Source organism: Sphaerodactylus townsendi, linkage group LG03 (assembly GCF_021028975.2).
Source record: "Sphaerodactylus townsendi isolate TG3544 linkage group LG03, MPM_Stown_v2.3, whole genome shotgun sequence".
NCBI lineage: Eukaryota > Metazoa > Chordata > Lepidosauria > Squamata > Sphaerodactylidae > Sphaerodactylus > Sphaerodactylus townsendi.
In genome coordinates, this window is record NC_059427.1 from 32685320 (window position 1) to 32707814 (window position 22495).

Genomic DNA, 22495 nt, shown 5'->3' on the forward strand with positions numbered 1-22495 from the left:
CTTTTTAGAAAAGAGGAAACTATTATTTTGATACCGGTGACAGTTGAAAAATAAACAAAGAGCAGAAATATTTAATGATAACTTCCTTAAGGATTCTGATCACTGTCTCAGATGTCTAAAGAAATGGAGAGCCATGAGAGCTCCGTTTCAGATGCACACAACATAATGGCATTGATGTTCCCTTGCCATTACTTTAGCTTTGGTGCATTGGACAAAAGTGATTCGTTGGACAGAAGTAAACAAGCTTCAGAAAAGTGACATGAATAAGAACTGCTTATTCCATATTCATAAAACAGCCGTCTGTATTTGGACTGAGGCATGGCTGTAGAAGAAAACAAATTCAGCTTGTCATCAATTATTCCATTTATATGAGCTAACAGATGCCAATAGCCAACATTTTACTCTGCCGGAGAAATGTCAGTCAATATAAGCTCCTCTCAGTATGGCAAGTAAACAGTTATTAATAATCAGAGGGTATTATCGACTATATTTTAAAACAACGTATGGAGAAGCTTCTTTTAGTAAGAAAACTGTATTTTCCCATCTCTTTTCAATCCACTTTTAGAGAAGCCAGCTAGTGGCTCGGATCCCACAGAGCGTTTCCACGGGCAAGTGTCCTTTTCGATGTTTACAATGTTTGAGCTTGCTGTTCTCAAAACTGTAACTTATAAATAAGAATGGAATTTTTTTTAAAAAAGCTTTTGTTACCTCATGATCTTTTAAAGACTACTTTTTTTCCTCTGCAACTTTTAACAATCATCCTGGATTTTGTGATCTGTTTCTCCTGTTGACAGATTCTTGGATTTCCTTGTTGGGAAGAATAGCCTACTAGGGTCTATTTAGCAAACCTCTCATCAGCTTTGAAAAAATTCCTCCCTGCTCATGCCTCTAAACTGTCTCATTTCTCAAATCTTGGAGTCCAGTCTACATTTTACCAGTAAGGGATACTGGAATGTCAAGTAACAGTACACAAAAACAACAGCCCCTAAACCAAATATTTTCTTTCAAAGATTCATTTTAAACCATATATCACAATTGACCACAGCCAAATACTGAGAGTATCAGCAGAGTATAAAGCGGAGTCTTCTTGCACTCACTGCAACCTTCTATCACCCTTGGAAAAGAATACTCTCCACTCAAGATGTTCTTTCCATAGGAAGGCTTTTACTTTAGCAGTTGCAAGATTACACAAGTCTATGCTATACAAGACTATAATGCTATACAGAACACTTCAGTAATAACAAAGTTCAGCATAAACAGAACTTAAACTCAGTCTCAACTCTATCTCAATTCAGCATATACAAATGCATAGATCAGGGATACTTTTCCCCGCCCACGCAACAGCCTCTCATTGGCCTAGAATCACAATTGAATTCACCAATCATTTTAAAGGTCAATCTTTGCTACTTTTGCCCCTAGACTGACTGTCTCTGTCCTCTGGGTTTGCAAACCTCTGCTAACTTGAAATGACCCTTTCTGTGAACTTTTACTCTTTTTTATATATCATGGCAGAGAGTGCTATGTTGAGCATTTCCAGCGCATGGCTAAGATCAGGTGCTATATGCATATTCATCTTGAGAGGTGGCAAGGTGGATCCAGCCACTGTGCTCAGCAAAGTTGGAGGTCTTCCTCCAGGAAGAGCCACTCAAGATGGAGGACGTCTTAGACAGCTGTATGAGGACTGGGGAAGAAATCTCAGTGTCAAATGCCCACTTTGTCATGAAACATGGTGTGTGCCCTTGCACCCATCCCTCTCTTTTAGTCTAACCTACCTTGCAGGGTTGTTGTAAGGCTAAACCGAATAATTCACGCTTTGAGGTTTTTTGCATGTAGGATGGGGTAAAAATGAAACTGGCAGATACGTCTACAGCAAACCTTTCAAAAGCACCTCCCACATACCACATGGTGACGCCATATGCAAATTTACGCGACCCACCTGTTTACAAAAGTTCATAAGAACATAAGAACATAAGAACTAGCCTGCTGGATCAGACCAGAGTCCATCTAGTCCAGCATTCTGCTACTCACAGTGGCCCACCAGGTGCCTTTGGGAGCTCACATGCAGGAGGTGAAAGCAATGGCCTGCTGCTGCTGCTGCTGCTCCTGAGCACCTGGTCTGCTAAGGCATTTGCAATCTCAGATCAAGGAGGATCAAGATTGGTAGCCATAGATTGACTTCTCCTCCATAAATCTGTCCAAGCCCCTTTTAAAGCTATCCAGGTTAGTGGCCATCACCACCTCCTGTGGCAGCATATTCCAAACACCAATCACACGTTGCGTGAAGAAGTGTTTCCTTTTATTAGTCCTAATTCTTCCCCCCAGCATTTTCAATGAATGCCCCCTGGTTCTAGTATTGTGAGAAAGAGAGAAAAATTTCTCTCTGTCAACATTCTCTACCCCATGCATAATTTTGTAGACTTCAATCATATCCCCCCTCAGACGTCTCCTCTCCAAACTAAAGAGTCCCAAACGCTGCAGCCTCTCCTCATAAGGAAGGTGCTCCAATCCTTCAATCATCCTCGTTGCCCTTCTCTGCACTTTTTCTATCTCTTCGATATCCTTTTTGAGATGTGGCGACCAGAACTGAACACAGTACTCCAAATGCGGTCGCACCACTGCTTTATATAAGGGCAAGACAATCCTTGCAGTTTTATTATCAACTCCTTTCCTAATTATCCCCAGCATAGAGTTTGCCTTTTTCACAGCTGCCATGCATTGAGTTGACATTCCCATGGAACTATCCACTAAGACGCCCAAATCCCTTTCCTGGTCTGTGACTGATAGCACTGATCCCTGTAGCGTGTATGTGAAGTTTGGATTTTTTGCCCCTATGTGCATCACTTTACATTTAGCTACATTGAACTGCATTTGCCATTTCTTAGCCCACTCACCTAATTTATCAAGGTCCGCTTGGAGCTCTTCGTAATCCTTTGTGGTTCTTACCACCCTACATAATTTGGTATCATCTGCAAACTTGGCCACCACACTACCCACCCCTACTTCCAGGTCATTTATGAATAAGTTAAAGAGCACTGGTCCCAATACGGATCCTTGGGGGACACCACTCCCTACATCTCTCCATTGTGAGAACTTCCCATTTATACCCACCCTTTGTTTCCTGTTCCTCAACCAGTTTTTAATCCATAGGAGGACTTCCCCTCTTATTCCTTCATTGCTGAGTTTTCTCAACTGTCTCTGGTGAGGAACTTTGTCAAAAGCCTTTTGGAAATCCAAGTAGACAATGTCCACTGGTTCCCCCTTATCCACATGCCTGTTTACACCCTCAAAGAACTCTAGTAAGTTTGTAAGACAGGACTTGCCTCTACAAAAGCCATGCTGACTCTTCCTCAGCAGGTCTTGCTTTTCTACATGTTTTATAATTTTATCTTTAATGATAGATTCTACTAATTTACCAGGAACAGATGTCAAACTGACTGGCCTGTAATTTCCTGGGTCCCCCCTAGACCCTTTCTTAAAGATTGGTGTGACATTGGCCATCTTCCAGTCTTCAGGGATGGAGCCTGATTTCAGGGATAAGTTGCATATTAATGTGAGAACATCAGTAATTTCATGCTTGAGCTCTTTAAGAACTCTTGGATGAATGCAATCTGGGCCAGGGGATTTGGTAGCATTTAGTTTATCAATGGCTGCCAGAACTTCTTCCTTGTCTACCACTATCTTCGCTAGTTCCTTGGATTCACCTCCTAAGAAGCTTGGTTCAGATGCAGGAATTTTCCTCACCTCCTCTTGGGTGAAGACAGATGCAAAGAATTCATTCAGCTTCTCTGCAATCTCCCTGTCATCTTTTAGCACATCTTTTGTTCCTTCATCATCTAATGGGCCTACCGCTTCCCTAGCTGGCTTCCTGCTTTTGATGTACTTGAAGAACTGTTTGTTGCTAGTCTTGATGTTCGCAGCCATGCGTTCCTCATAATCCTTTTTTGCCTCCTTTACAGCTAACTTGCTTCTCTTTTGCCACCATTTGTGTTCTCTCTGGTATTCTTCATCAGTTAAGTTGGACTTCCATTTTCTAAAAGACATCTTTTTTTTCCTAATAATTTCCTCAACCTCCCTTGTTAACCATGGTGGCTTTCTTTTGGACTGTGTGCTGCCTTTCCTAACCTGCGGAACACATTCCAGCTGAGCTTTTAAGACGGTGTTTTTAATAACCTCCAAGCACCTTGGACATTTTTGACTCTCTTGATTTTCCCTTTCAGCTTCCTGCGCACTATCCCCCTCATCTTTGAGAAATTTCCCTTTCTGAAGGCGAATGTAACTACATTAGTAGTTGTCACTTGTTCGCATGCAGAGATACTGAATCTGACAGCATTGTGGTCGCTGTTCCCTATCGGCTCAACAACACCCTAGAAATCTTGTTGGTCTTTGACTGAAGTCTTGCTCTTGTACAGCAGACCAAGATGGCTGCCCATCTACACAATCCCCATTAGACTAGTGCCCTAACCTGCCTGCAGAAGCACAGGTACCTTTAGAGACAGCCTTAATAACTCAGACTGGCTTTTAATGTTTTTACAAACATACCATGAAATGCAAGGTGACTTGCCAGTTCAGAAATGCAACTGGTACCTTTTTCTCTCTCTACTGAACGGCAGCATTTCCCCTGGTAGAAATAACCTGACTGGAGGCTGTCTTGGCCTATTAAAGAATAGGAGGGGGAGATTTGTGAAAAGCCGATGGGATGGTATAAAGGTGAGCTGGGAAGAAAATGGAGACGTTTTGCATGGCCCTTCATTGCTCAGACAGGCAGCTGTAATGGCACCTCACTGCTTCCTTTGACCCAGAGAAGGAACCTTCCCTTGCTAATGAAGTCATCTCTCCCAGCTTTCAAAGGGCTTACCTGGCTCAGTGAGTGGGGCTAGTGAAGAGAGAAGAAGAGCAAGCAGCTTTTAAAGCAGCCTTGCATATAAAACCTGCATCATTACTTCCTAGCAGCTGGCATTTGGCCTTAAAACTACATGGCAGGAAAGGTGATTATGAAGAGAAGGCAAATTGTAATACTCTGGAAAACCCTGGATGGCTGATGCATGCCTGCCTTTAACAGGAGACGAATCCCCGGCAATATATCTTTTGAAATCCCACTTTAAGCCCCTCCCCAAACGTAGTCTTCATAATTCAGCACTGATGATGATAGCTCTTTCTCTGAAGATTTCCCCACTGGCCTGTCGACACGAAACCAACTTCACCCACGGCTGCAGCTGTGCCAAGAGGGTAAAAAGCTTAAAATCAGTCACACCATGTGGCCAAGGGACCAGTCACTCAGCTCATTTAAAGGGAACTGCAGCAGAAATTAAACTTAGGGAACCATAGTGCAGAGGAACCTGTCAAAGCAACAGAGGTTAACAACTTTAAGAGAAGGATGATGGCAATAATTTCTGCCTGATTTGACATCTATAGTGGACAAAGCCAGAGGCACCAATTGTACCTACACGTCAAGGCCTGACATTCCTATTAGCAAGGTGCCCAAGGGCAGACAGGGTGTTTAGGAGGGCCACATTTTACAAAGAGAAGAAATGGAAAGGAGAAATGAGAGAGAGTCCAAATCACCCAATAGGATACTGAAAAGCAGCAGGAAACAAGAAGGACCAAGAACTGAGATTTCTTTTTTGAAGGAGAGAATAAAAGAACAAAAGGCCAGAGGGGGCAAAAAAAAAATCTCAAATAGAGGTGCTTTCTCCTGGCTGAGAAAACAGCAGTCCATTCACAGTGGGAGAAAAAGAAAACTGAAATAAAAGAACAAATCCAGAGGAGAATATGAGGGGAAACAACACGGGGTTATTAAATAAAGATACAAATTAGAACAACAACAAAAAGTAATATCACCACAGCACAGCAGAACACCAGACAATGCTTAGTTACACCAACACCTTTGATCCCTTATACCACAGAAAGACTATCACTTCACTATCAGGGGGCTCAATTACCAATGTGGTTGAAAAAAAAATCCAGATTCCCAGTAGCCACTGGCGGCTGACAACCGAGCTGCTCAAGAGGTGAGAAAAGCAAGTATCTCCACTTAGAGGATAGACGATGAAACTGAAGTACAATCAAATCAGAATTCCAGGCATTGTGTGATATTATAGACTTGAGATTCCCGTTCGAAAGGGTAATTTCAAAAGGAGGTGATTTGTTACATGAGATTCCAAACAAGGCTACAGATGTGGGGGAGCTGACAGCCTTAAATATGGAGGCGTATCTCCATCCAGCTCGTTCGATGTGATTTGGATTACTACTCTGAAACAGACGAGACTGTGCAGCAAGATGTTTATCCACATAATCAATGTACCTTCGCTTAAGTAAACAGATCTATTTTTCTGGCTCGGGGTGCGACTCTTCACAATAAAGCTGTGAAGTAAGCGACTGAAGTAGTTTAAATGGATGAGGCACGTAACCACCACACCTGCAGGAGACTGCTGCATTAAAAACCATTTCCACAGTTCAGGTTTTTAAGCACATTCTTGGCTTCGCGAAGACAATGGTACAACGGTGTTGTGGAACTTTCTATACAAAGACAACAGGCTTTACCTTGGGATCAGCAGAGAGCAATTTGAATGCTTGATACACTTGCGCTTCCTTCACGCCTCCACCCAGATCCAGGAAATTGGCAGGCTTTCCACCATTAAGGTAAATTATATCGCAGGTTGCCATAGCAAGCCCAGCTCCATTGACTGTAATTAAGAGAGTTTAGAGGTGTGAATTTGTAATTGGCATAATGCAGACTTCTGCAAGATAAATGTAGTTTACGTGTATCACTACAAAGCAAAGGGACTTAACGGCCCACTGCAAATCATGCTGGCCACAAATTGCCGTGGGTTTTTGATGGAACATACTTCTAGTGGTGTTTTTTTTTTAATCAAAAAGTTAGAGGATGGATTCCAAATATTTCCCACTTTCCTCTTCAGCCTGCCTTCTTTTGGCCTTCAAAAATTCACCCCTGAGTATCAACATAGCGGTCTGCCACAGAAATTACTGTTCTCCCTTCTGCTCAAAGAAGAGGGAGTTTATATTTAGCCTTTCCTTAAAGGATGCAGACTGATACAATTTTAATTTTGTTAGACAAAGAAATCCAAACATTTTAAGATTGTACCATTTTTGGAAACAAAGATCTCAAACATTTTTGGTTATGTTTAGAGTACTGGAAAGGAGAGAACTTGATGCAGCCAGGGTTGAGGGAGACCTGCTGTATAGCCCTACCTTTCTCTCTGGCGGATTCTACGAGCCAAAAACAGTGGTGCGAAAACAGTGTAAACTCTGGGGTGCTGTGTGGTTTCCGGGCTGTATGGCCGTGTTCTAGCAGCATTCTCTCCTGACGTTTCGCCTGCATCTGTGGCTGGCATCTTCAGAGGATCTGATCCTCTGAAGATGCCAGCCACAGATGCAGGCGAAACATCAGAAGAGAATGCTGCTAGAACACGCCATACAGTCCTTAACAGCTAATTCAACTGTGAAAAGCCAACCTTCGACAATACAGAGTAAACTCTTTTGCACCATTTCAAACCACTCTGCACCATTTTCACACCACTGTTTTTAGCCCATGCGGAATCCACCTCTGAGGTACTGCAAGAACAGTGCCTGCTACTACTTGGAGAGAAGAGAGACTAGGACTGAAAGAGACTAGCAGCTCAATCCCAAAAGAACTTTTGTGAGAGAGGAAAGGGCTACGACTCTCTTGTCATGTAGGTTTGTACCGTGTTAATTTTGAGGAGGGGTCCCCAGCCTTTTTCAGTGTGTGAGCACCTTTACAATTTTGATACAGGGTGGTGGGCACCACTTCAAAATGGCTTCTGCAGGAGGTGGAGCCAACCACAAAACAGCTGCTATGGGAGGTGGAGACACTCACGCAAACCAAGCCCAAATGCAGGGGTAAAGAGGGATAATTTTTTAAAAAATACACTGGGACAGAGGAGTTAGAGAGCACAAAACAACTGAGGTAGCAACTTCAACTGAAACAATGTTACTTTTATTTAACTGGCACGGCCAGTCAGATCTTCAGTGACCAAGCAGAAGAACTGATGGGCAAGAGCCCCACATGGACCACCTATTTTCTAAAAACACTTGGTAGGTGCTAGGAAAGTTATTGGCGAAGACCATAGGGGACCCCTGGTTTACAGTGATTTTATAAAGGCTGCCTTGGGTCTTTGCTTGTAGGGGACAGTTAGTAAAAGCACAGGATGGCTATATGGACAGAGGGAAGCCAGAACGTCCAAGAAATAGCCCTTTGCACAATATTTTCAAGTCATGGGGGAGCCTATGGAATATATGAAAGACAGGATATCCTAATAATGCCTGCAAAACAGCCCACAGATCCCCTAGATGAAGGGTCTTTGAAATTTCCATCACTGTCTATAAGGCCTTCTCTTTTTTACCACTTGAATGATTAATAAAGAAAGTGATACGCAACACATCAATTTTAGATTCAAATGGATAGTTCTATGCAATGTGATTGTTTAAAATGAATGAAATGTAGTGCCTACGCTCTCCTCTGGGGGAAATGTTCACTCCCACTCTGAAAATGAAACATCTGAATGAAAATCTGAACAATACAAGTTTGTTTGACATTGAAGAAGAAAATATACACATAATTTAAAAAATGACGTAAGCAAATTCTGCCCAAATAGACTTTGTGCGTTGTGTTTTTCAAGCCATGGTGTGGTGGTTTCAGGGTCAAATTCCAGCTCAGCCTAGAAGCTCAGGCTCCTTCCACACATGCAGAATAAAGCACTTTCAGTTCACTTTGAAGCTGGATTTTACTGTGCGGAATAGCAAAATCCATGTTCAAACAATTGTGAAAGTGGATTGAATGTGCATTATTCTGAATGTGCGGAAGGGGTCTCAGTAAGGAAAACTTGAACAGTATTAAAATGGATGGATAGGTAGGTAGGTAGGTAGGTAGGGCATATACTACTGAATACTCTTACAGAACAGAATCTCCACTCTGCCTAGATGACTTACAGTCTAAGGCATAAATGTCAAACTCGCGGCCCTCCAGATGTTATGACTACAGTTCCCATCATCCCCTGCCAGCATGATGCTGGCAGGGGATGATGGGAACTGTAGTCCATAACATCTGGAGGGCCGCGAGTTTGACACCTGTGGTCTGAGGTCAGATTCACACATTCCCCCAACATAATGACTACATAAGTGATTGAGTTTTGGACTTGTGCCGTTCACCCCAAATATGCGTGACTGGCAAATCACACACAAAACCACATATTTACGCACGAATGCCTGTTTGTACATAGAACAAAGGGTTCATTCTGCTCTCTCTCTGTACCTTACAAACATTTGAAGAATAGAATCTATACCAGCAACATGAATTGTACAATCTACTGGGGCACTTTTGTAGCACTTGAGAAAGCACAGTTGCACTTACAGTCGTTCATGGTGTGCTCACCTGTGCATTCACACATGGGTACCACGCTGCAGATCTAAATCTGAATTATAACAATCAACCACCACTAGGAATGACGCCACCACAAATTCACTAGGCAACAATTTCAGAAATAAAGATGTAGAATAAACAACATGACTGCCAAACTGCTGTCTATAATCTTTCTGGCTCATGGTAATCATGCGCCCATAATCTTGACCGCATGGACCACTTAAATGTGAAAGTCTCTATTTGACCTTCAGATTTTAATGTGGCTTTCCAAGGACAGTTTGGCCAACAGTATGTTAAGCTGTTAGCCTTGAATTATGGAAAACAAGATCCATAGAGTTGCATCGAATATGCCCAAGGACTTGAGAATATGTGGTTTTCGGGCTGTCGAAAGCCTTTGACAATGACTTGAGAATAATTTGTGTAACTTGCTGAGATTTTTTTCATCTTTTGATTGGTCCAATCATCCATATCACAACTCTCCTCAAAAAAAGTTTGCTAGATTGGCCAATGGTTTCTTTGAGGGTGTGGTAATGTCAGTCTTTGAATATGGTGTGAATCTGAATATTACGGCGTTTTTTTGCTCACCGAAACATGCAATATTTCCATCCATGCCTATGTACTTCAAGTCATAACGAGCAGCTTCATTTTCGATAGGCTCATTCTCATCCATGGCAAAGATGTCTTTTTGCCTGAACTCAGCATTGTCGTCAAAGTTTATTTTGGCATCAAAGCACACAACTAAATGAGAAATAGAAATGAAATTAGTACATTGCAAAAAACCCAACCCAACACTTCAAAAATCTGAAACGGACTGGCACTGTGTAAATTGCAACCGAAGCACATTTCAGTACTGAGAATGTACATTCCTGTATTCTGAGAAATCAATGTTATGTATTCTGCTGAATTATACGGAAGCGGGACTTAGAATTGCAAACATTAAAAATTAATAGTCCACAAAGCTAGTGGATGTCAGAGCCTGTGTAGGATGCATAGTGCCTTGAAACCTATACATAATGAAAGTAATGACACACACAAAAATTAAATTTAATGTTCCTCCTTCTGAAGAAGCCGCTAGGAGAAAGTGTATGTCCATGTGGAGATGGGAACATAGGATCCCTTGAACATGTTGTTTTTGATTGTAAAATGTAGAAACATATTAGAGAAGACCTGATTGCTCCTATAATGGAAGGTCTTCCAGGGAGAGATGGACAGTTTTACTTTTCTACTATGTTTATCTAATATCTATGCCTATTAAAGGTTAATAAATAAATAAATAAATAAATAAATAAAATGTTTATCTAATAAAAGTCAGAAGAAAACCTTTAAGGTGGAAAAATTTGGTTGGGTTGGTCTCTAGCATAAGGAAATTGTGTGACAGCCAGCCCCAGGAAGTGCCTTAGTAGCTATATTTTAATATTTGTATTGTATAGGGCTTTTTTAATGCCGTGAAATTTGTGTTTTAACGTATTTTATGTAATTACATGCTGGTCTTGGAGGTAATCTTTAAGGTGGAAAATTTGGCTGGTTGGCCTCTAAAATAAGGAAATAGTGGGATAGAGTCTTAGTAGTTGTGTTTTAATATTTCAGTTGAATTTTAAAACCATTGTACCCTGTTTCCCCGAATATAAGACATCCCTGGAAAATAAGACGTAGTAGAGGTTTTGCTGAAGTGCGAAATATAAGGCATCCCCCAAAAGTAAGATGTAGCAAAGTTTTTGTTTGGAAGCATGCCTGACGAACAGAATACAGAAATATAAGACATCCCCTGAGAAAATAAAACATAGCGCATCTTTGGGAGCAAAAATTAATATAAGACACTGTCTTATATTCGGGGAAACACAGTATGATCACTGTATTGAAGCCACAAAGTTAGTGTTCTGTCTTCAAATGTAAACCCTTAACTATTAAGCCACCTGGTTTATCTTAGGTGATTATCAATGCAAACCTATCAGTCCAATCCTAAACGAGATTATACTGAAGTCTACTGAATGGGGCTTACTCCCAGGAAAGGGTTCTTAGAATCTGTAAGAATGTTTTCTTGAGAGTCAGCTCCATTGAATAGATCGGAGTAGGCTTATGACTGTTCTCTAGAGTGGTTAAGTGAACATCTTCATATAGGCTGTAAACAAATCTCAGCTTTTAGAGGAAAGTGTTGATGGCATACGTACCACAAAGACAGGAGCCACAGATTTAAGTGGGAAATATTTAAACATGTGCTTATCTTTTCCACTGAAACAAATGGGATATAAAACTCTGCCTGGTTTGTTCTGCTTACTGGTAAAGTAAAAACAACCACAGGATCGATCTCCATGTAAAACAGAAATGAGTATCCAGAGGAATTCCCAAGCAATGCAACCAAACCAGTACCATGATCCAAGAACTATTAATGTTATTATCGTAATATGATTGCATAGCTGCCTATATTTTCTACCTTGCTCAAATTTTATTGTAGGTACTTCATACATCTGAGTGTCCTTTTGAGGATATGTTTATGTACTAGCAGAATGAAACTAATGCAATAAAGCTGTTGCGTGGTGTTTACACAAGTAACCTTTTTGTAACAATATGGATTGGATTTCTACTTCACCATTTTGAATAACAGTATATGGAATTTTTTTAAAACAACCAGAGGGGGCCATCTGGGCACATTTTCTACCTTCACACACTCCATCCCCAACAAAAAATGACTATTTTATTTTGTTTAAATGGCACTGTAATCTACACAGCAAAGAATTGGCTCTGTCTGCAGTTCCCTATAAACATGATAGGCCAGGGAAACTGCTCACTTATTCAGAGGTGAGATCCAGTAGGTTCTCACAGGTTCCCGAGAGTAGGTTACTAATTATTTGTGTGTGCCTAGAGGGGGTTACTAATTGGTGATTTTGCCACGTGATTTTTGCCTTAGTTATGCCCCTCCTACCAGCAGTAGCACACAGAACCTGAAGCAGTCTAGCAGGAGGTGCATCGGCGTGCGTGGCAGCCTGCGCCTGCGTGCATTCGTTTCCTGCCCAAGGACCGGCGCAGCGGCTGCGTCCTTGCCACAACCCCGCTTAGGAAAGCCCTGCCCCCGGAATGTCCAGCCACGCTTCCATCGTGCCCCGCCCAGCCCCATTGGCGCTATGCCACAGTTTGAATCCCACCACCATGGGAACCTGTTACTAAATTTTTTGGATCCCACCACTGCACTTATTCCTTTATACTTCACTTTTCTCCGCAATGGGGACCCAGGTAACTTACAGCGTTATTCCCTTTCCCTCCATTTTATCCTTTCAATCACCCTGTGAGGGAAGTGAGCCTGAGAGAGAGGAGTGACTGGTTCAAGGTTACCCAGCGAGCTTCAGCAATACAGGGGGATTCAAATCTTGGTTTCCCAGTCCATAGTCCGTCAATACAGTTCCTTGGGAAACGTGTCGCTTTTTACTTGGCTCCACCCTTGTGAGACAAGCATGCGCCAACTGAGAACTCTCAGACAGCAAAAAATAGGATTATTTTAATCAGTGATCTTAAAACAATTCACGCAGAAGAGGACTCGCTTGCCACTATTTTAGACTTCCTTTCCTGTGGAAAGTTGCAACAGAACTGAAGACTGTTCATTTTTAGGAAGCAAAGCACAGCTTTGTTCTTTACACCAGAATTTAACAGCTTATTTTTCAGCTACGGGTAGCTTTATAATGGCTTTATTGATTCTGTTTTGATTATGGATTTTAATGCATTTATGTGCCATGTCTTAAATTTTACAAGCCGCCTAGAGTGCACTGCTGACAGTGGGGGATATTTCAAACAAAACAAAATAAACAAAACTCTCTAAAGACCAAACCTAGCAAACGAGACTTACATATATCCTCACAATCTCCAAGGGATATTGCAGAAGTGACAAAAGCAGCTTTCAGACAGAACACACATTTTTTTGTTAATGTTAAATTAAGGATTATGTCACACACACAGGAGAATCATAAAACCAACTGCACTGCAAAGCTTTATTTTGCTTATTTAACACACGCATATATTGTAGGGAGCCAAAATGAACATAGCCTTTAGGGGAACGGCTGTTTTCACCGCTTAAATGTAGCAGAGACTGAACCTGGTTGTGATCAACTCAGGCAGGACTGGCATCTGGCAAATTTCAGTCTCCACATAAGGTTAGGGTTCTGCTACCCCTAAAACAGTGGCTCATTCTGCACATGCAGAATAATGCACTTTCAAACTGCTTTCAATGCTCTTTGAAGCTGTGCGGAATGGCAAAATCCACTTGCAAACAGTTGTGAAAGTGGTTTGAAAACGCATTATTTTGCGTGTGCGGAAGGGGCCAGTCTGAGAAGATCAACGAGACAAAACGCATCTCCAAACCCATTCTTTGTCTAACTGGCATCACATAAATGCTTGTCATTCTTCAGGCTCTGATTGGGTTCCAGTTTCAGAACTCCTCATAATGCATTGCTGGAGGGTTGCCAGTAGGGTGTAGAAAATCAGGACATCCCCTCAGAAAAAAACCAGGGGTTTCTGCATGTTTGAGGGACGGCACAAGTGTGAACAAAACAAAACAGACTGTATGCGTAGGAAGAGAAATGACACAAAACATGCTAGTTGTTCTTTTAAGATAATGCTGAGGGTAGTTGAGTGTCAATTGGAAAGAAGGGCCTGTGATAGGACTCAGCCTCTATAGTTCAGTACTCTACAGACTATACTATCCTAGAAACCATGAGGCAAAGTCTCTCAGTCCTGCCCCTCTGCCTCCATACCCAGGGGTTGCATTATTAGTAACTTCAAAGCTAAAAGACAGTGGATTTGGTTTTGATGAAAAATCTAAACCCCAAGGATTCCCTTAGCCGCAAAGCCTCAGAGTTGCCAACTGTTTAAGGCATCCTGGAGTGGGGGGTGAGGCGAACAGACAAAATTAGTGTATTGTTGAAGGCTTTCATGGCCGGATTCAACTGGTTCTGGAGGGTTTTCCGGGCTGTGTGGCCGTGGTCTGGTGGTTAGAAACATTAGGAACAAAATCCACCAGACCACGGCCACACAGCCCGGAAAACCCTCCAGAACCAGACAAAATTAGGATTCAGGGATGCATGCAGATCTCCAGCTGCCCACTCCTTCTTGCATCCCATACTGCTCAGGTCCAGATCTAGGTGAACAGTTTCAGTAGCTGGACTACAGAGCAATGGTCTTACAGCATAAGGCTTTCCAGATCAATATCTGGTTCAGCAAGAGCGTGAAGATGCTGTTTTGGATGGTGAGCAAGGCCATCCATACACTTACCCTTGCTCAGACAATTGTGAGAGTGAGATTCGAATGAGATTCAACCACCCCTCACAATTGTCTGAGCAAGGATAAGTATATGAATGGCCTTGTTCACCATCCAAAACAGCGTATTCCTGTTTTTTCACTGGAAGGACAGCCTTGGTAGGAAACCTGCTTCATATAAAGAGCTCAGTACACAAATTGGAGCCACTGGACCACACTTGCAACAAGGAGCTCCCTGGATGACTACAAAAAACGTGAACAGAATTTGTACCCCATGGATGGCCAGAAAATGGAACCTCTCCAATTTTCACCTTCAAACCATTTCAATGTTACCAACTAGACATCTGGGGGGGAAAGGTTCCAGTGTCGTATAAATATACAGATTCTCTGAAGAGCCCTTTGGGGATGGGGCAGTATATTAAATCTGATATATAAATATAAGATGTCAGCCACAGATGCAGGCGGAACGTCAGGAGAAAATACTACTGGAACATGGCCATACAGCCCGGAAACCTCACAACTCTCCAGTTTCAGTGTTACTGCTGAAATCTCAACTCTGCAGAACATTTGCCTTTATCAAATGCAGTACTGTGTATAAAATAGAAATGCCCACTATTTATATTTATACAACAGAGCCCATCTTCAAAAGCACGCTGTTTGTTACATGCATGGTAGATTATTTTCCCCCTTCTGAACAAATCACTCAGCGAGCTCCATCAGTTATGTTCATAGAAACATTATGTTGTTGTTATTTGGGTAGTGACAGGATGTTCATATAGTGCTAATTCAATTGTTTATGCTAAGTGAAAAGAAGAAAGGGGGGGGGAGAGCTAAAGTAGGAATAGACTTGAGCTGGATTCTGAGTAAACCTATCTAGGATTGCTCTCTTACATTGCAAACTCAAGCAACGGTATATTCTGCTGAGCCTGTGGATTTAATAAGGCATAGCTCTGCTAGAATGGCGCTCATGATTAGCAATCCCTGCAAGGTCTCTTTTTACTTCATCTCTAGACAGATCTTCTTTTAAGAGTTGTGTTTTGCCATTCGTCTTGAAGCCAAAGCATCTTCCATCTATTACTTTGCTTTGTTTACGCATTTCCTCAATTTTCTCTCAAAATTATGTTGAGGAAAATTATGAAGAGAGTCTTTGTGTTTCATTTTGTGTAACTAAGAAACTGCAGGCAGTTTGTGCGTCAGGGCCTATATTCACTTAAATCTTAATGCTCTAGAGGTACACTGAGGGCAATATTGTAATTTTCTTATTAAAAATAAAATTAAACGGTAAACAATAAAAAATAACTTTCTCACTAAACAGTACGAGTTTCTTACTAAACAATATGAGCTGAATGTGTTGTGTATGTAAATCTTAAGTTTACTGTTTAAAAAGTATAGAGCGTGATTTTGTTTTTCTTTCGTATGGTGTGGTAGTATAGTAAGTAGCATCCCAGTAAGAAGAGTGAGTTCACTTGGGCTCATTCCGCACATGCAGAATAATGCACTTTCAAACTGCTTTCAGTGCTCTTTGAAGCTGTGCGGTATAGCAAAATCCACTTGCAAACAGTTGTGAAAGTGGTTTGAAAACGCATTATTTTGCGTGTGCAGAAGGAAGGAACCAAAGTGTGTGTTGAGGAATCATATGTAAGGACACCAATTTCCACAAATTCCCTTCCTTTCCTCTGCGGATTCACACTAAACTGCCCCTGAGGGTCCACCCTCTCTTTGCATCAGTGGTATGGGCTGGCACACAAGACTGGAGAGAGCTTCTAAAAAGGTGTCCACACTCAGTACTGCTGAGTACTGTCGCACACACAAAAAAAGACCTGTGTACAAACCAACATAAATACATATATTAAAAAATCTGAAGCACATAGGAAAAATCTTCCTAAAACGAGGAGATTCTTAATTGATTTAGCATGCAAAATAATGTTTTTGTATTTTAGTACTCCCAAACAATTGTTGTTGTATCTTGTTCAATCAAATGGTATTAATTGCGTGCAGTAGTTTTGTTTTCATCCTTTATCTAGTAGATCAATCCAGAAAAGCAACTGCCCATATTAGTGAACTAAACAGAATGTTCAATACTTTAGAGTGAAATTCTTTGGTTACTTAATGACTCTCTCAAAAGCCACAGATCTTTGGGGATGTAGACAAGTTGCATTTTCCTTTGCCTTGGGGGTTTATTCTGTTGGCTAGAAAAAAAAGAAATATTGTAAAGTGACTTTTTAAAAAAGTCATAAAAATAATTCATTTACTGTAACACACGACAATAATTCAGCGATTGAATTACAGTCATGATCAAGTGTATGTTTGTTTTCTGACTATAATGTACAATAGTCAAATTAAACTGAATTATAGGGGAAAATGATTAATGACCCATATTTATATTGTTGCCTTCGTGGAGGAGAGACTTTCCACTTCCCTCTTCCTCGAAACCCCCTACGGCATGTTGGATAGATTTGCAGTAGAAGCTGTACAATAAAGAAGGAAATATTATTTGTAATTATCATACCCTACCTTACAGTTGGATTCTAGGTCATCTGAGATATACTAGCAGCATACAAATGAAGGGTGGATTCTTGTACTCAATGAATCTGGACTCCCTCTTCATTGAGAGTTCAGTGGAACTCACCTATGTGTGACTGTTAGTGACCTATCACCTTTAATGCATGGAGAAGAAGAGTAGAAGAGAAGACTTTCACAGCCGGATTCAACTGGTTGTGGTGGGTTTTCCGGGCTGTGTGGCCATGGTCTGGTGGATCTTGTTCCTAACGTTTCATCTGCATCTGTGGTGATACACCTCTGAAGATGCCAGCCACAGATGCAGGTGAAACATTAGGAACAAGATCCACCAGACCACGGCCACACAGCCCGGAAAACCCACCACAACCGGTAGAAGAGAAGAGTTTGGATTTATAACCCTCCTTTCTCTTGTGTAAGGAGTCTCAAAGGGGCTTACAATCTCCTTTCCCTTCCCCCCTCACAACAAACACCCTGTGTGGTGGGTGGGGCTGAGAGAGCTCCGAGAAGCTGTGACTAGCCCAAGGTCACCCAGCTGGCGTGTGTGGGAGTGTACAGGCTAATCTGAATTCCCCATATAAGCCTCCACAGCTCAGGCAGCAGAGCTGGGAATCAAACCCAGTTCCTCCAGATTAAATACACGAGCTCTTAACCTCCTACGCCACTGCTGCTCCCTTTGCAAATGGTATCCTGCATTTGACTACAAGTCCAGAATAGCAACTGGTGGTTATAGGTGCACATCTGGATTGCAATGCTGATGAAAACCCATAATACATTCCCCATTGTAACAATCTGAATTACATTGTATGCTCCATACCTGAATGCACAACACAGGGTGGGATACTAGCTTAAGAGGAAGAAGTGGGGGGGGGGGGCTTCCCCTGACTCCTGTAGCCGCTTCCAAATGGCAGTTGGCCCTGAGATCCCCTCAATCCCCAGCTCCAGGTTTTCAGGGGTTCCAATGGGATTCTGGGAATGGCAGGAAAAGCCTGCCAGACTCAACTGTTAGTGTGTGTTCCCAGTCTGATCTGGAAAGAGTATAAATGAACGGAAACATCCTTGCTTCTGCAGACCTCCCATTCTGGTTTGCAGCATCTCCATCAGAGGTCGTTTCCCCACTTACCTCGATCACCCTTTGCTGCGCGCTACTCTCAGCACGCGTCATTTCTGGCGTGCTCCCGGGCTTCCCCATGAATTACATTGTATGCTCCATCAAAAGGCACCGTTTTGAGGAGCGCCAGGAATGACGCGTGCTGAGGGGGTGCGAGAGCGGCAGTGTCGGGGCGGCTACGTTGTCGCCGCCCCTGTAGTGGGGAGTGCTGCGGGACCCCGCGCTACTTGGGGAGAGTAGTGCACAGCAGATGGTAAGTGGGGAAACGACCAGACTCAAAGAATCATTTGCTAAGTCTGTATTTTTTTAATCACTGCTCATAAAGCCTTCATTGAGTTTTTTTCTTTAATATAGCGTTGAAGAAATGTATGAAGGAACTGTAGGCAATTGTGCCAGACAAGAGGCTGTTGTGGCCCTGAAGGGAAAATCAGCCACTCAGATAAGCCTGTAGGAATGCAGCGCAAGCATCCAATCACCTTGAAAAAGGGGAAGAGATGTAGAAGGAAAGCACAAAGAAAAGGAGTTCAGGTCTGCCTCAGGGAAAGAGCAGGGACAGCTCAGGTCTGACTCAGCAAAAGATCAGACAGAGCGCAAGACAGCTCTGCCTGGCCGTGTAGCAGAGTGGTTTACCTCTATCTCTGGGAGAGAATAGAGTACCCAATTATTAGTCCCATCTCTGGGAGTAGGCAGATTTTGCACAATTTAGTCTGAGAGGCTGGTGTGGGTGGAATCCTGTGTGTAAGAGAGGATCCAACCTAGTGGCTAGTCAGCCAAAGCCTGTTTGTGCCTGAAAGTTTTAAAGAAAACTTTCCGCTGCTGTCTGAAGCCATGACTAGATAAAATTTCTGTGCCTCCGCCAGATTTTTCCTTTGTTTACCAGGAGACCTACGCTGCTGATCTGCTCCCTGAAACCAACCTGTAAATAAATAAAGCTTCTTAGTTGTTTTTATACTAATCCTGCCTCCGTGATCAGAATAATCTCCTTGCGCACACAAAACTTACCTCACGGCAACAAACCAAAGCCTACATACACTGGCTAGCTTTAGAACACCTGGTAACTGAGGGGCAGGCTTATAGTTTAAAATAAATCCAGGTTCCAAAAATCACAGGAGATGGTGTGGTTCTCTCAGTTGGTGAAAAAAAACCACACGGTTTGTTACAGTGATATTTGAAGTATACTGTCAGGTCAAGGAAAGCAATGGCAAACTACCCCACAAAAACGGCTTGCCTATGAAATCACTGCTTGCAGTGGTACCCCAGGGTCGAAACCTGACTGAAGGGGAAACTTTACCTTTTATACTGTCAGGTAATCTTTGTGGAATCTCTGTGGGATAGAGATTCATAGCAGCAAGATAATTCAGCAAAAATAACCTGACACATTGTGGGATTTCCTGTGTGAAAATGGGTGGATCCAAGCTGTTTCTCTGCAGGTGAAAAATTGAGTGAGGGTTCCATTTGTCAGCCATAAAAGGCTGTGTTGGAGATCATGAGACTTTTTATTATGGACAAAATCCATGTTGGACTGGGACTGTACTCAAGGAGGGGATGGGTGAGAATGAATGAAAAAACGGGCTGACATGATCCTTGTTATCCATACTACAATTGCAATACAACATTGGAAGGAGAAGCAATGGCAGTTTGGACTCTGAATCTGAGAGTTTGCTATGGGAGTTGGTGTTGCTGATGCGGTTCCGGGCCACACGCAAGGGGAACGAGGAAGCAGGTTTGGAAACAGACCTATGCTTATCTGTCAGTGTGCAGCTGCCCCTTTGAGTCCTATCTCCAGAGATGGGGAGCCTGTTTCGGTTCTGCAATGGGAGCCATCAGATGCAGAGTGCTCGCTCAGTAGTGCTAAGTGCCCTTTTTTGTGATTTTTCCAGCCACCCAACTGCCTTGCTGCTTGCTTGTTCTAAGTCCTCACAGATGCAAACTCTGTGGTGGAATCCTGTGCCATGGGCCTGACCACATGAACTGTGAGGCATCCTGGCCAGGGCTTCTGAAGCAAGTCAAGTGCTGGGGAGGGGAACTGGATGCTGCAGGGGAGCGAGGTGATTGGCTGCATCCGTAGTAAACATTCTGAGCTGCTTTAGGCTGCATGTGTAAGGAATTCCATAGAAGCAGAAATAAAAGGCTTTTTGGGAGTAAAAGTCCATTTATTAAGACATCTTAGAAAGCTCAAGTACACGCAGTGGCAGGAATGACACTTCCCGCCAGAAGCACAGGTTATAACACCATTCACCCCATCCCCCCTTCCTGCTTCCCATGGGAACGGAGTCCTCATCTCCCGCGTAGAGATAAGGTCTCCGCCGAAGAAGCTGGCCCATCGCCCGGGCTGTGGAATGCACTCAAGGTTACTTCACCATCAACACCATTGAATCCTTTACACTCTGCCTCCCTTAAAGAAGACCCCTCCCCCCAGGTTTATGCGGAAAGGCGCGGTGGAAAGCAGAAATAAGGGTGGGGGCTTCAATATTTTCGGAATAAACCCATTGATTATACCCAGAGGAATATCCCACCCAAGAGACTAAATATTGCAAGTGTTTGCGATTAAAGCGAGAGTCCAGAATAGCGTCAATTTCGTAGTGCTTGTGACCATCAATAATAGTCGGTGGGGGCCTCTCCGGCCGGTCGTGCCAGGCATCGGAAGCGGGAGCCTCCTTGAGCAAGCTGGAATGCAAGGCTGGTTGAATGTTACTAAGAGAGTTAGGCAAATCTAAGCGAGCAGTGACATCATTAATCACTTTAGTAATCTGAAAAGGTCCCACAAATCTTTTGCCAAGTTTGGAGTATTTATGCACGTCTCTGAGATTTTTTGTTGATAAATACACCCAGGAGCCCACACGCAGAGGAAAATCCGAGCGGTGTTTATCCGCTTGCAGTTTTTGGGAGTCCTTTGCTTGTTGTAAAGCGGTCTGGACCGTTTTCCATCCCTCGGCTAGGGATGAAATCCACTGTTGAAACTCTGGGGGGTCCAAAGCTGCTGCGGGTAGTTGTGGCAACGGTGGAAAGGAACGACCAGACACAATTTCAAAGGGGTTTTTTTTTGTACTACTATGAACTGCATTGTTGTAGGCGTACTCTGCAAACGGAATAAGCTCGCACCAATTGTCTTGGTGGTAGTTGGTGTAACAACGTAAATACAGACGCAGGGTTTTGTTCGTTCTCTCCGTCTCGCCGTCACTTTGAACGTGGTAGGGGGCGGCGACGGCCGGGGCGGCCCCCCAACAACCCCAAAAACGCTTTCCAGAACTTTGAGATGAATTGGGGGCCGCGGTCGGAGACCACCTTAATGGGGGCGGAATGGAGACGGTAAATATGTTGAATGAACAGCCGTGCCAACTTAGGAGCGGAGGGGATGGATGCACATGGAATAAAATGGGCTTGTTTAGAAAATAAGTCTACCACCACCCATAAAACCGCGTTGCCATGACTTTCGGGCAAATCTGTAATAAAATCCATGGAGATGACTTCCCAAGGGCGGGAGGCCACCGGAGAGGTTGCAACAGCCCATGGGGCTTTCCCGAGGATGGTTTTGGCTTCTGCACAAACTGAGCAGCCCTGAAGGGATGTCTGAATGTCTTTGCGCAGTGCGCGCCACCAGAAGCGCCGGCGGGCTAAAATGCAGAGTTTTTAAAGCCAAAATGTCCAGCCGAACGGGCATGCGTGGGCAAGCTTCAAGAACCTGCTTGCGGAGGGGGGAGGCATTACCAACAGTCCCTCCGCCAAACTCCATTCTCCAAACGCAATTGGGAGTCACTTTCTTCCGCTGAAGGCTCGTGCAGCCCCGCCTCTTCGAGTTCCCGCAGGAAAGGAGAGACGAGGCTAGGAATGGGGGGTGGAGGAGGAGCTGAACGTTTGAGATCGGGTGACAGCCAACCCCAACTGGGAGTGGGGAAAGAACAGTGCGCTGAATGTCTCGTGAGGCAGCTCCACCCTCCCTCGGTAGGCGCTAGAGCGCCACAGCCAGTTTATTGGTTTTTTCCAGGGAAAATGGACTGTAAAAGAGAAACGAGAAAAGAAATCGGCCCAACGAAGTTGTTTTGCAGACATCTTGAGGGGGGGGTGGAAAGAGCTGCCAAGTTTTTATGATCCGACCAAACCTGAAAGGGGTGTTTGGCTCCCTCCAGCCAGTGGCGCCAAGTGGAGAGTGCCACTTTGATGGCCGCAGTCTCTTTATCTCCCACAGTCCAGTTGAGTTCAGCACCAGAGAATTTCTTAGACAAATAAGC

The 22495-nt window shown here is 43.2% G+C and overlaps 1 protein-coding gene across 1 annotated transcript in view; it reads right to left on the reverse strand.

Moving 5' to 3' along the window:
• Positions 1-22495, reverse strand: part of SUCLG2 (succinate-CoA ligase GDP-forming subunit beta) — a 271779-nt gene that overhangs the window by 97395 nt on the left and 151889 nt on the right. Inside the window, exons 8-9 of the mRNA XM_048490767.1 lie at positions 9983-10135; positions 6541-6683 (exon numbers count right to left, since the gene is read on the reverse strand). Of these exons, the coding sequence (XP_048346724.1) occupies positions 6541-6683; positions 9983-10135 (296 nt within the window). The remainder of the gene's footprint in view (positions 1-6540; positions 6684-9982; positions 10136-22495) is intronic.